The sequence below is a fragment of the Fusarium odoratissimum genome (assembly GCF_000260195.1).
Source record: "Fusarium odoratissimum NRRL 54006 unplaced genomic scaffold supercont1.33, whole genome shotgun sequence".
NCBI classification, from domain to species: Eukaryota; Fungi; Ascomycota; class Sordariomycetes; order Hypocreales; family Nectriaceae; genus Fusarium; species Fusarium odoratissimum.
This window is the reverse complement of record NW_022158779.1, coordinates 286,073-298,603: the sequence shown is the minus strand read 5'-3', so window position 1 is coordinate 298,603 and position 12,531 is coordinate 286,073. Positions and strand designations below refer to the sequence as shown.

The 12,531-nt window shown below is 50.3% G+C and overlaps 4 protein-coding genes across 5 annotated transcripts; 1 reads left to right on the top strand and 3 right to left on the bottom strand.

Moving 5' to 3' along the window:
* The first annotated feature begins 131 nt into the window (after positions 1–131).
* Positions 132–3,483, top strand: FOIG_13490 (aquaporin rerated protein, other eukaryote). The gene is made up of 3 exons (XM_031214642.1): positions 132–790; positions 844–1,147; positions 1,208–3,483. Exons 1-3 carry the CDS (start codon positions 476–478, stop codon positions 1,408–1,410), a joined length of 822 nt encoding a protein of 273 aa, XP_031055733.1. The 5' UTR covers positions 132–475; the 3' UTR covers positions 1,411–3,483.
* On the bottom strand, positions 1,519–3,640 carry FOIG_13489 (uncharacterized protein). Its single transcript, XM_031214641.1, has 2 exons — positions 3,267–3,640; positions 1,519–3,214 (listed from the first exon to the last, which is right to left on the bottom strand). Exons 1-2 carry the CDS (start codon positions 3,474–3,476, stop codon positions 1,694–1,696), a joined length of 1,731 nt encoding a protein of 576 aa, XP_031055732.1. The 5' UTR covers positions 3,477–3,640; the 3' UTR covers positions 1,519–1,693.
* Positions 3,641–4,238: 598 nt separating this feature from the next.
* FOIG_13488 (uncharacterized protein) lies at positions 4,239–5,487 on the bottom strand. The gene is made up of 2 exons (XM_031214640.1): positions 5,325–5,487; positions 4,239–5,275 (listed from the first exon to the last, which is right to left on the bottom strand). The coding sequence occupies exons 1-2, from the start codon at positions 5,362–5,364 to the stop codon at positions 4,473–4,475; spliced, it is 843 nt and encodes a 280-aa protein (XP_031055731.1). The 5' UTR covers positions 5,365–5,487; the 3' UTR covers positions 4,239–4,472.
* A 1,012-nt stretch (positions 5,488–6,499) lies between these two features.
* Positions 6,500–12,292, bottom strand: FOIG_13487 (uncharacterized protein). 2 transcript variants are annotated; one of them, XM_031214639.1, is made up of 7 exons: positions 12,062–12,292; positions 11,930–12,002; positions 11,780–11,870; positions 11,657–11,722; positions 9,096–11,609; positions 8,091–9,019; positions 6,500–8,036 (listed from the first exon to the last, which is right to left on the bottom strand). In XM_031214639.1, the coding sequence occupies exons 3-7, from the start codon at positions 11,789–11,791 to the stop codon at positions 6,599–6,601; spliced, it is 4,959 nt and encodes a 1,652-aa protein (XP_031055730.1). In that variant the 5' UTR covers positions 11,792–11,870; positions 11,930–12,002; positions 12,062–12,292; the 3' UTR covers positions 6,500–6,598. The 2 variants fall into 2 exon arrangements, with proteins under 2 accessions (XP_031055730.1, XP_031055729.1); XM_031214638.1 differs by having other exon boundaries at positions 11,780–12,002.
* Positions 12,293–12,531: the final 239 nt, after the last annotated feature.

The window sequence follows — 12,531 nt, the reverse complement described above, 5'->3', positions numbered from 1 at the left end:
ACGCAAAGTCCGGCTAGTCCTGCGTCTGTCCAATGAAGAAGTGGCCATAATCAGCCCCGTCGACATTGACAATTCAATAGTCTGAGACTCGACAGGCGCCAAGCGGACGGGCTTGATGTCAGCTGTGGAATGGCCAACGGCCGTTGCAATCCTGACGTTGTCATTTTGACGCTTTCACAGCGCAGCAGTCTCACAGAGGCCAGCTTTGTGCGCGTCATACCTGCAGCCACGCCAATATGAAGGAATCGAAAAGTGATGAGCATTTTACTTAAGGGAGTAGGCCCGTAGTTACTGCGTCAGCCGTTGAGCATTCCCCGGGTTTACACCATTACCTACACCATCCCCGTCACTTTTTGCGTTCCCTGTTTTTCACTCATACCAGATTTCCTCTTTTTGCTTAATCTTTCCTTTCAGGGTCCAGGCCTCGAAGAAAACTAACCAGCCATCGCGCGCGAAAATTCACGACGTTGCGAAAATGGCATCCGCTGCAGAAGTTCACGGTGCGAATGGCTTCAATGGCCACCACCACCACCATAAGCAGCAGAGAACCCATCTCAGCGAATTCGGCACTCACATGGTAGCGGCGTCTGGTGAATTTGTCGGTACTTTCTTCTTCCTGTACTTTGGCTATGCCGGCAACATTATTGCTGTTCTTCAAGAGCCTGCCACCGGACCTAATGGCACACTGGCCAACAACACTATTATCTGGATCGCAATGGCATACGGCTTCTCCCTCTTGGTCAACGTTTGGGCCTTCTACCGAATCAGCGGTGGATTGTTTAACCCTGCGGTAAGCTATTTTACTCGTTGACAAGCTTGATGTGCTGACGGCCATGCTCGCAGGTCACCTTTGGTCTCTGTCTCGCTGGCCAACTTCCATGGATGCGAGCGCTGTACCTATTCCCAGCGCAGCTCATTGCTTCAATGTGCGCGGGTGGTCTAGTCGAAGCCATGTTCCCCGGAAGTGCCTCACAGGCAAATACCACGCTCGGTCCCAATACTTCGATAGCGCAGGGCGTCTTTCTTGAGATGTTCTTTACAGCTCAATTGGTCTTCGTTGTCTTGATGCTTGCAGCGGAGAAATCCCGCGATACGTTTCTCGCGCCGATTGGCATTGGTCTCTCTGTTTTTGTGGCCCTCATTCCAGGTAGGGAACCTCCCTTCTTATTACTTCTTGGCACGAGGTTGACGTTCAATTGCATCATAGGTGTCTTTGTTACAGGTGGATCATTAAACCCTGTGCGGTCTTTTGGCTGCGCTGTTGGTGGCAGAGACTTCCCCGGATATCACTGGCTTTACTGGGTAGGACCTCTTCTTGGTGGTGCTCTTGCTGCTGGCTACTTCAGGCTTGTCAAGATGATGCACTACGAGGAAGCAAACCCGGGGCAGGACAGTCCAGTCGACGTCTAAGAGGCGGCGACAGCGCATCAGTATGTTTGAGCAACAGTGGTGGCTTGGGTATGTGTCTCGAACAGCAATCTGCCACTTGTCATTCACATCAAGGGCAACATCATAAAGGGTTATACACGGTAATAATTTGACGGTACGGCGGAGTTGATCATGAAGCGTGATGACATATTAATCACTGAATGGCAAACGAAAGACTAATATCTCGCTCAAACCCAAGAATTGCCATGATTAACCCTTTCTAAAAAATTAATATACACCAAATAACCCATTTAAAGATCTAAAATCACGCTTTGAGGACCAATGGTCCCTGTTCATCTTGGAACACCACATCCCACCAATTCTGCTTCTCCTTCTTGGCCCAACTTGACGTGCAAACGGTGTCCAAGTCGGTGTTGACCATACCACGCTGAGCAGGCATGAACCGCCTGATAGTTCGGTATGCCTCAAGACCCCAGTAGATAGCCCGACCTTCGGGGATTTCAACCCTACCCAGAGGCTGCTGTCGGCGCTGAGTGAGCTGCGCGTTGACAAGCTGGCGGAGGTAGGGGAAGAACCACATGCGGTCCCACCACAAGACTCTTCGGTTCTTCAGGTTGTTGATGTGGGCGTTGTGATGGATGTTGATGGGGATAGCGGTGGTGAAGAAGTCGGCGTACAAAGTCATGTCGCCCCAGTTCAGTGTGCGTCGGTCCTCTTCTGAGAGAATACGCGCAAGAGGATTTGTCGCATTGGCAATTTCCTCGGGGACAGCAGTCAGGCGAACAGGCTCAATCTCGAGCTCTCGAGATCGCTCAGCGATATATGTCTGGTTGTTGAGTGTCAAGATGTCACCGTCATCCTCTTCGAAGACAGTGGGGATGGAGATGGTCTGATTGTAGTCGAGGCCGACGTGGAACTCGAATTGATCGCGGACCATAGTGGAAACATTGTGAGAGGGATTAATGGCATCGCCGAGCTCGCGTCGCCACGTGCGCCACATCTCTTGCTCTCCCCAGATCTCACCAAAGAAGCCCTGGTCACTGTAGAAGTGATTTCCCTGCTCAGCCTTTCCAAACTCGTAACGCTCTTGGGCGCGACGGAAGTACTTTCGCATGTCGCCGACAGGTCCAATGAAGGCACCACTGTTGATGTACTTGGGTCGGACATCGACCATGCGCAAGTTGGGATCTTTGTCTGTCTCGGGTCCGTACAGATCCTCACGAAGAGGAGACTCCGGAAGAGCATCGCAGTGCAGGTTGGAACCGGACTTGGCGCGAGGCCAGCACCTCTTTTGGGCGGACACCATGATGGTCTGCTTCATGGGCATCTCTGACTTGTGTGGCCACTGAGCGCGAAGACGCTCGTTGGCCTCTTCGTTGAGAGCATGGTAGCGCCAGAGGAGCACACTTGGGGGAAGCTGGAACCACGAGTCTGCGCTGTCGGCGACCATGATAAGATCATCCTCGTTCAAGTGGTCCTTGCTTGAACTGCCCTGGCGGGAGCTCCAGTCAAGATAATCGAGGACACCAGCGATCTTGGCAAGATGCGAGCCACTCTTGCCCCAGTTCAGGATGACGGGGGCGGGATATCCAAGGGCAACTGCTGTGACAATTGCTTTGCAGACGTTGACGCCGGGGGCGTTGGCTGGGAGGAGGATGACGAGGCGGCGGTTGAAAATGTTGCCCGCCTGGTTGGGAGGCTTGACCATGGCGGGGATGCCAGCGGGCGAAACGGGCGAAGCGGGTGAAGCGACGGGAGAGGCTGCATCTTGAGTTTCGCCCATCTCGAAGACGTCAGCCGTTCCATCGGAGAGGTATTGTCGGCCCTACAATTGTCAGTCAATTGAAGATCCCATCGGTGATTGCGACGTCGCTTACCTCGAGAGCCGCAAGAGCCAAAAACGTGGGAATGAGAAGAATAGCCGCCAGCATGAGCAAGAGGCCTCTCGTTGACAATCGCAAGAACCTCCTCGGCACTATCTGAGTGGCCTCAGTCTTATCCTTGACAGCATTTGTCGTCGGCAATTCTTGGTATCCGCCGCTGAACATTTGGCGAAACCAGCCAGCACCCTCATGAGTGCCCGTCATATTGAAGGAGAGGAAGCAGATTGATCCAGACCAGTAACAAAACTGACCAAGCTTAGCCTGCGCTTTCAAAAGAGTGTTTAAATGAATGAATGATCGAACGAAGGACGTCGAGGGGCATGTTGACGGGTTCCGCTGTGATATGATTATATCCTGGGGAGTTCAATGATGCTAGATGCGCAGGAAAGGAGAAAAAAAGCCACTGGAATTTCCAGTCCACCTGTGCATGGCGCTATCGCCGACCTAAACCCGCCTAGAATTAACTATTGTTGGGTGTTGCCTCAGCCTGCGAGGCTAAAATCAGGGGTTCAACTCAGCGCCGGTTTAGCGTGACAAGCGCTACACCACAGCTGTCTAACGGACAAGCTTAATTTTACTGCGCCAAAACATCGCTGTCGCCAAAGGATCATGATGAGAGCGATGCAGCGTCTGCCAAGCAGACGATTCTTGATCTCGTGAAATAAATCTCCAGTCTTGAAGATTAAGTCTGAGCACAAGATGGGTGATTGCTATAAAGTTGCCAGCCCCGACCTGGAGCTTAACAGTTCGCGATGCGATTATTGAGGTCTCGCTTCCACAACAGCGAGCGTCTAACTCAGTCCAGGCGCCCGACGTTTTTCTTCTGTCACTGGTCCCTGTCTTCAGGTGCGCCATCTTCCCCAAGCTATTGGCATTAGTGCCCGACCGGCCTTCGCAACACATGCAGGAACAGGAAAACGTCGGAGACCTCATGATGATCCTTATCAAGCAATAGAAAAGGTCAAATGAGTCTAACCAGAGTTTAAAAATTTTCATCGCTACTCTAACGCTATGACAATCGCTAATGAGACCACATTTTAAGGCTGAAATGCATCCAGGTTATTCGCCCCGATCTGAACTCCTTGTATTCTTGGTACAGTATCAGAAATTCTTCAAAACACGTGGGAGAGGAGGAAGTGTCTGATCTCTGAGACCTCACTAATCATGACTTCATTGGACGTCTCCCCCGTTAGACATAATCTAAGCATGTATCGGGATCGCGCGATGCTCAAATCGTGAGAAGGAAGATTGAGATTCCGATCTTATCGTGTTTCGGGCGGCGCCCACATCCCGGGGTTCTGAGTTCCGCCAGTACAGGGCCATGGGAAACGGACGATCGGCCTGCGTCCAGAACCCCTCCCCACTAACTGCGCGCCGACGATATTCGCGTGCCCCCTGAATTAACCCCTCCACGTCCTTTCGCTCCGTCGTGCGCTTGTCCCATTTTAATCTCAGCGCGTTGAAGTCGTCGCTGACCAATATTGGTGCTCTAACTGTTCCGTCTGAGGATTGCGATGAAGATAAGAGGAGCTTGTACGTCTCAAGCGTGAGGAATGGGCTGTAGACAAGTGTCTCCTCGTCCATTATCCGTCCAGCCTCACCCAAGTTCGCAATCGATGGTGTTTTTAGTACAGAGATATCGAGGCTCTGGAGAAAGGTCTCGTCGGCAGCTGTGAATGTTGGGTCTTGCGCGTAAATTCTCAATCTGCTCTTATCGCTCGTTGATAATGTTAGATGAGATGCGATCGCCATCAGCACGACCAATTGTTTAATGCGTCGCTGTTGGTCCTTAGCGTCCAACAAGCTGCCCAGACCCAGCGAAACAATCTTGGTGATGCGCGGTCGGTTTTTTGTTCGCAGCATGTCTTCAATTGTCTTAGCCAGGGCGGATTGGTTGTAAATGTCCATGGCATCTTCATATAGTCTGTATAATTGTTGGAGTTGTTTGCCAGATCCGTTGCCTTTTCTTGAAGTTTGCGACTTTTTGCTGGGCGTGTAATGATCTGCACTTGTCAACAGTCTGGACCCAGGGCCCTTGATTGAGAGGCTCACCATCGCCATCGGCAACCTGCATCTTCTTTGAGTGTCGCATCTTTTCTGAAACACTATTTGTAGTACTTTGTGTTTGTTCGGCTGGAATTTTGACGTTTTAGACAACTCAAGAGATGATCTCGGCTGTTTGGAAGTGATTGATGATTGTTTATTGTACTCAGACTGAGGGCAAGACTGCTTCTATTTAACATGACCACCGGGCACTCATCCTGTGGTATATCTACATCTATCAGCGACATGCCTGTTCTGTATCTTCCATTGCGTGCTCGGTGTTCGGTCTCTTGCTGCGCCTGTCAGCAAGGCCTTTGTAATCCTCTCGGACAACGATGCCGTCCGCATAAGCAGATTTTGGTGGAGGATGTGTTTGACAGCAGCTGCAGCAGTAAGCCCAATTTCTAAGCTAGCGGCCGCTAACCAATTTCGGATCAACGTTACAAATCGAACAAGATGACAAAACCTTCAATGACGACAAATCTGGGCTCATCATTGAATTGACTCATTGAGCTGGTTCTGTTTGATGAGATGTCCGGAAATAAGCTGGAACAATATTGAGTTTTCTCTCATTCATACATTTTCCGACATAGATCCGTCAATAATTCTCGCTATTCGAGATGTCAGATTCAGCAGTCAGCAATCTCCGTCACTGTCTGTCTTTATCGCACTGAGCCGACGATAAGTTATCCACGATAAGAAATGGATAACACGGCTACCGGCTCTCATCTGCAGCATCATTATGGCTATTCGGCAGGTGAGTCACTTTGAATCATCAAGATATCATTCTTATAATCTCTTTTCGTTTTAGATGTGACTCACGCGATAAAGCCGACTTCAATCCTTCGAGCCATTCCAGATTGCGCACCTCGGACATTCCAAAGTCCGACGTTTCACTCGCCAATCTTGGCGCCTTCGCTCACTCACTTCCCCAAGCGTTCGCATTCGATTCTTCCTTGCTACAGCTGCGGGACGAACTTCCTTACTGGGAAACTTCTCGTCCTACACATTTATTGAATGATTGGCGAGGTTGGAAATGTCAAAAGAGCTGATCGAACGAGCCTTGTTCGGCTAGAGACGATGGGTAACGAGAGATACTTGACTAACAGGCCCCAGTGTGAAAAACACGAGTTGATGTTAGTGTCGCATCGCCACAAATGCTCGCACGCAATATGGGCAATTGACCAAATCATAAAAGCAATAGCAAGAGAAAGCCCACTACAATTTTCTAGCAACTAACCGTACATCTATCCCAGAAATTCAATCTCTATACATTTGTGCTTCTAGCTAAACCGGTTGTCTGCCCAAGGAACCTTCATACCCATAAACGACGACCGCGACGACTTTCTCACCGGCTCTTGATTGGGCTGTCCGTAGTTCGCAGGTCCAGGCGGCGCATAAGGCACAAAACCAGGATCCGGCGTAGTCTGGCTCGGCGGCGCATAAGTCTCCGGAGGTGAAAGCGAAGGAAGATTCTCCGGCGGAGGAGTCTGTTGCTGCATCGGCTGATACGCCTGGAATGCGTTCGCCAGTGATCCAGGAGGAGTCGAATGTCGCACGTTCTCTCCACCTCCGCCAGGCTGGTATGGCCTGTACATAGGAGGCTTAGCCCCCGTGATCGGTTTCCTTCTTATAGGCCCCTTCGACTGTTCGTTCGTCGGTGTGATCAGCTCAGATTGGCGCTTGTACAATGGGTTTGGACTGAAGTCGAGGATGTCCTGAGCAGGGCTGTATAAGTCTGCGAAAGAGTTGGATGAAGGGCCAGATGGCGTGATAGATGGTCTTGTTATGGGTGATGCGATATGTTGACTCGGGATATCCTCCACCACGATCTTCTCAGAAGTAAAACTGACAGATGGACCAGCTCTCTGAGTTTGAGCCTCAGGCGATGTTGGCTCATAGACTGAACTTCTCCTGCTCTCCTCGTGCACCGGCTTCGGGTCATCGTAGTTAAGTTCCTGCTTTTGGTTCTGCACGCCTCGAATCACCGCGGCAATGGAAGCATCGCCAGAAACCATCGCAACCCTGATTGCCTCCATTATGTCTGAGATGTGGTTGGTCAGGATCTTCACGCATTCTTCTCTGCCCGCCTCAAGGGCTTTCTGCAGTGCATTGAGACCTGCCTTGTTCCTGACCAAGACATCGGCGCCACGGTCAAGCAGGAACTGAACTGACTCATGATCGCCGCTCCAGGCTGTGAGAATAAGTGCTGTGTCTCCTTCGTTATCCGCATGATTGATGTCGGCACCTGCGTCCAACAACAAGCGAAGCGGGTCACGAGGAAGATATATCGCCGTGTAGGTCAGAGGAGTCGAGTTATACTCTCCTCCAACAACCGTCACATCAGCCTTGGCTTCCAGAAGCTTCTTGAAGATAGCTTCTTCACCCTTGCTTGCCGCAGCGATGATGGGATGAGTGAACTCGCCTCCTCCAAGGTTAGGATCGGCGCCATGCTCGAGGAGAATATCGACAATATCTCCTCTGCCAGACTCAACAGCCGCTTGCAAAGCGGTACACTTGGGCATATTGATATTGGTCGTGGTTGCGTTGACGTTAGCCCCACGCTCCAAGAGAAGGTTGACAACACCGACATGACCTTGGTCCGCAGCAGTTTGGAGAGCCCATCCATCAGCGGAGTTGATGTCGGCACCAGAGTCGAGAAGCAGCTTAATTATCTCGATGGTGTTGTCAAAGGCAGCTGCTGTCAAGGCATTCCCGTATCTTTAAGTCACAGTTAGCTCGTTATACCTCTCATTTATCTCAATCAAGACTTACAGTTCGCCAGTTGCATTCGCGTTAGCTCCATATCTCAACAGCAATTCCACCGTCCTCTGATTCTCAAAGTCTGTAGCTTCATACAAGGACTCATCCAGCGCCTCAGGCGAGATATTGCCCTGGGAATACTCCCACATAGCTCCTAAGATACGAATCTCGTCATCGCCATCTTCTCCCTGTGCGGTTTGCAGGAAGGTTTTGTCACAGTTCAAGCCGGGACAGTGATCCAGGATCAACGAGACGATAGCCCAATGGTCTCCGAAAGATGCTCCATCCAGGGCGTCCTGTTTGAACTGCTGGTTGTGCTCAAAGTCATGGAACAGCCGCGAGAAAGCTTCAAATCGACCGTATTCTGCTGCTTTGACAAGGGCGATGCCGAACTCTTCGGCAGGTAGTTTGTCGGAATATTCCTTAATGAGAAACTCGAACACTGCAAGGTCAGCTCTCATAGCTGCTAGAGCCAAAGGTGATGTGATGACCTCCTCCTCCTCCTCCTCCTCTTCATTGGAGTCAGAGTCGGAATCTGAGCCCGACTCTGAACCCTCATCCTTATCACTCTCCTCGTCTCCATCGTTGTCCTTAGCTTCCTCCTCTTTAGCCTCTCCCTCGCCATTCTCACTCTCAATCTTTTCGTCTTCGTCTTCGTCATCCTGAGTGACGAGCGAGACATTATGAGTTACCAGAAGCTTCACGGCGTCAGTGTTTCCAGACTGGATAGCCGCACAGATTACACCTCCGTAAGCACCACAGCTGGCATTCGGGTTCGCTCCCCGTTGCAGCAGCTTACTCATAACTTTAACATTTCCTTCAGCTGCTGCTCTGTGCAGAGGAGTAATAAGATTGCCCTTGATGCCTTCGTCGATGCTGGCTCCTCTGTCAAGAAGCTCCTCGGCAATCTCATCATTTCCAAAAGCGGCTGCGTAATGGAGCTATATCATGTCAGCTCGTGTTCTTTGCGCTTCCAAATCTCATCATATCTTGTCTCCAATGAATGCCATCACTTACCGGCGTATTGTAGTCTGAGTCCATGGCGATAAGTTCGCCATGGTACCCATGATCCATCAAAGCAGCTACTAGGTCTCGAAATCCGATCGTAGCAGCTACATGGAGTCCAGTCAGCTTCTCCCGAGAATAATAGGCAAAAGAGCTAGTAAGTCGGTTGTGTTCAGTCAACCAACGGCGTCGGATGACGGAATCCGCGTGCCAGAACTTTTCCTCCAGGCTCAGTGCCTCTGCGATATCAGCAGTCGCTTGGCTGGCGTGAGGTAGCCAGTGTGTAACTGCATAGGCCAGGGCTATGTCTTTTAGATACGGAGCTTCGGGATCTTCATCAACCTCATCTTCTTCATCCTCCCCATCACTTGACTCTTCTGAGGCGACTGAGGCGTTGTCGTCCAGAGATTCATCGTCGTGATGTGATTCATTGTCGGGCTCTTCTTCGTCGGCGGCTTCCTGCTCGTGTCCTCCTGCTTCGCCAGAGTTATCTGCTTCCCCTGAGGCCACGCCATCCTCGTCATCTGGGCTTGCTTCGATAGCACCAGCAACCTCGCCCACCTCTTCGTTTATTTGCTGAGAGATATCGGAGAGCGGAAAGTCGAAGATCTCTAGGATATGACTGAATGCACGAAAACCCAGAATACCATGTTGTAGCTTGATATCTTCGCTGGTGAGACCAAGCAACACGTGTGCGTGTTCAAGCAGATGGGTCTTGACCACCGGCTCCGTGAAGCACACCGTCTTCTCTTGGAGGCTGTTGTCCTTCAGTACGATCAATGGTCTGCACTTCTGGATCAGGTCATGTAGCTCTGAAACTTCCGCTGGTGAAGAGTCTAGACCAGCAAGAAGACCAAGCTCGGCCTCAGTTGGATCTTGATAGGTAAGGACCAAAACACGGAGCATTTCCTTGATCTCCCCAGCCTTGCCCCGGTTATTGTCAAAAACTTGTTGCCATGCAGAACTCAGCAGAGCATCTAGCTCTTGTGGAATGACTTCGAGAAGACGACGGACTTGGAGGTCGTTCTGATGCTGAGGAAGTTCCTCGAGATGATCACAGGTAATGTCGATCCACTGCGTGTTTTGAGCTCGCTTACCGATAACACTGCTAGCAAAGTATGCAAGAGCTCTGCTATACTTCTTATGCTCGATCAGCTCCAAAACCTTGTTCTGTGCGTGTCTTCGAAGCTCGAGCTGGACTTGGTCTCCATATTTTGCGTCTTCAAGATCAACTAGTCGGACAGTATCCTTCCTCAAAGCCCGATCAATGTCCCAAGATTGGCCACTTGTGAACATCCATCGAACCAGTGGACGTCTTCCGGTACCGTCATGCTCAACCTCAGAGCTCAGTAGAGTCAAGAGAGTGTTAGTAGATACGGCGTCTTGTGCTAGAGTTTCGATGTTGTTGATGACAAAGTACACTCTGGCCCCAACAAATACATCATCTGCTAGAATGTCCTGAAGAACTTGCCACAAGTTCTCCACTGTCAAAAGAGGCTGCGTTTCTCGACCTTTCTTCTTAAGCAGAAACTTGGCGTGTGTAGCCAGAAGCCCTTGCTTCTCAATAAGTTGACGGACAAGGGCCTTCAACAAACTCTCAGCTGAACCATAATCGGGCGTCTTATCGCAGAAAAAGTAAGAAAGATAATTCCGCGATGAGCCTGTGTATGGTTCGTCGGTAATTTCCTCTTCGTAAACCTCTTCGTCCTTGGTCAACTCTTCGATCTTTTCAATAGCTGATAAGGCAGCGCTTGTTTTGCCGCGACCATCACGGCCACGGACCCAGAGACAATCCTCTTTCTTGACAAGCGAAGTATCTTCGCCCTCGTTGGGTTTGGCTAACCAGCCCAGAAATTCTGGTTCTTTCGAGAACCATGGGGAAGTGGTTGTGTTCTGGGCAATGCTTTCCCTCTTGCTTTGGACTGGTGCACCTTCTAGAGTTCGTAAAGCAAGGTTTATAGTGGCTGGATCGGTGCGTCTTGTTGCATTGTGTCGATTCTTGACTCGCAGATGTGAACCGTTGATAAGTCGTTTCAAAGGTCCTCGAACTAGTGTGTATCGTTCATCCTTAGAGCTATCGAACTTGACCAAGTCTCGATGATTCGCAGCTAGACCCATCGTCTCCATCACACCATCCAAGATGGAGGAGTCTCTCGTGACGAACTCTGCATACTTCTTGGGCATCGGAATGCTCAGCGCCGATAAGAACTGAGGCATGCCAGAGAGATCCTTAATTGTCGTAGGGTGCTCTTCATAGAAACCACACAGCTCGATTTTTGGGGTTGTCTTGATTACTAGTCTGACGAACTCCTTCCGAAGCTCAGCCAGGCTTTCATCGTCTGGCCTCATCAGCTCGAGGAGTTTGGAAGCTGTTGTATGACCAAGTTTCTCTCCAACTGAGGAAAGCATACATGCCAAGGAAGCTGCTTCAGCGCCCTTGAATGGGGTTCCAAAAAATGCGCAACCGGCTATGTCTTCGAACATGTTTGGGAAGAGATCTTGTCTTGTTGCAGCGATGCAGATGGCCTGATAGAATCAGAACAAGTAGATAACCTCAGAACGATGATTCATACCTTGGCAATGACAAGTCCTCCCATACTGTGACCAATAAATGTGATTGGACGAGGAATGGCCATGTTCTGGAGTACTTGTCAGGCCAAACCCTCTGAGTTCAGTCGAAAGACGTGGAAACATACCTCTCTACTCATCTTCAATCCTTCGAGTAGAGTCTGGGCTAGGTTGCCGAGAAACTGCTTCACCTTGATGGAACCAGTCCATGAAGATTCACTGTGATACAGAAGAATTCTAGCGTTTGGAAAGTCGCGAGCTATACCCTCCTCACTGACCCAATTAAAATCGCTCGTAGTCGATTTGAAGCTCAGTAAAGGATGGGCTCCCAGACCCGGCACAAAAACAATACTGTTAACGTGTTGGTGAGTCAATTGCCTCAGCGATCATGTTTTTGGGTTGATGCTTACTCCATATCGGTCTTTCTGGTTGAGTCCGGCTCTGGATAGAGCTGCTTGATCCCCTGCTCAACATTCTCATAACCCTTCTTCTGCTTAGGAGCAGCCCCAGGAGGGCCGCGTCGCGTTGCTGTTCGACGAAGCGACATCTTGGCCGATTCACTCAAAAGAGTGAGTCCTCGAACGTACGTTGTTGTTGATCTGACAACGTTCACGTCTCCTAATTTTCGTCTTACGCAGGAGTAGTGGCCACTACAGCTCCAGTTTCATTCTTGGCCCCCCACATCTTGGCTTACTGGGGGTCTATGTCAGCATCTGCTGAGCTTTTAACTCCGCGTTATGCGCTTAACATTCATTCTCCAGAGTAAGCACTTAGACAGGCGATACCTCGTTAGTGTCTCATCGATCGTACATGGTGCCACTGCCCGGTCTGCTTGCTCCTTTGGGCTGAGACGCAGGGTGTGCCTAATTAAAGAAATTGG

What these genes read in the sequence shown, in the direction of transcription:
- FOIG_13488 (XM_031214640.1), bottom strand. Translation starts at nt 5,364, where the DNA reads ATGCGACACTCAAAGAAGATGCAGGTTGCCGATGGCGATG. An exon ending in GCAGGTTGCCGATGGCGATG is followed by an intron (nt 5,276 to 5,324) that starts GTGAGCCTCTCA and finishes TGACAAGTGCAG; the next exon opens with ATCATTACACGCCCAGCAAA.
- FOIG_13489 (XM_031214641.1), bottom strand. Translation starts at nt 3,476, where the DNA reads ATGACGGGCACTCATGAGGGTGCTGGCTGGTTTCGCCAAATGTTCAGC. An exon ending in TGGCTCTTGCGGCTCTCGAG is followed by an intron (nt 3,215 to 3,266) that starts GTAAGCGACGTC and finishes TGACAATTGTAG; the next exon opens with GGCCGACAATACCTCTCCGA.
- FOIG_13490 (XM_031214642.1), top strand. Translation starts at nt 476, where the DNA reads ATGGCATCCGCTGCAGAAGTTCACGGTGCGAATGGCTTCAATGGCCAC. An exon ending in GTGGATTGTTTAACCCTGCG is followed by an intron (nt 791 to 843) that starts GTAAGCTATTTT and finishes CCATGCTCGCAG; the next exon opens with GTCACCTTTGGTCTCTGTCT. An exon ending in TTTTGTGGCCCTCATTCCAG is followed by an intron (nt 1,148 to 1,207) that starts GTAGGGAACCTC and finishes ATTGCATCATAG; the next exon opens with GTGTCTTTGTTACAGGTGGA.
- FOIG_13487 (XM_031214638.1), bottom strand. Translation starts at nt 12,198, where the DNA reads ATGTCGCTTCGTCGAACAGCAACGCGACGCGGCCCTCCTGGGGCTGCT. An exon ending in ACCAGAAAGACCGATATGGA is followed by an intron (nt 12,003 to 12,061) that starts GTAAGCATCAAC and finishes ACACGTTAACAG; the next exon opens with TATTGTTTTTGTGCCGGGTC. An exon ending in GATTGAAGATGAGTAGAGAG is followed by an intron (nt 11,723 to 11,779) that starts GTATGTTTCCAC and finishes CAAGTACTCCAG; the next exon opens with AACATGGCCATTCCTCGTCC.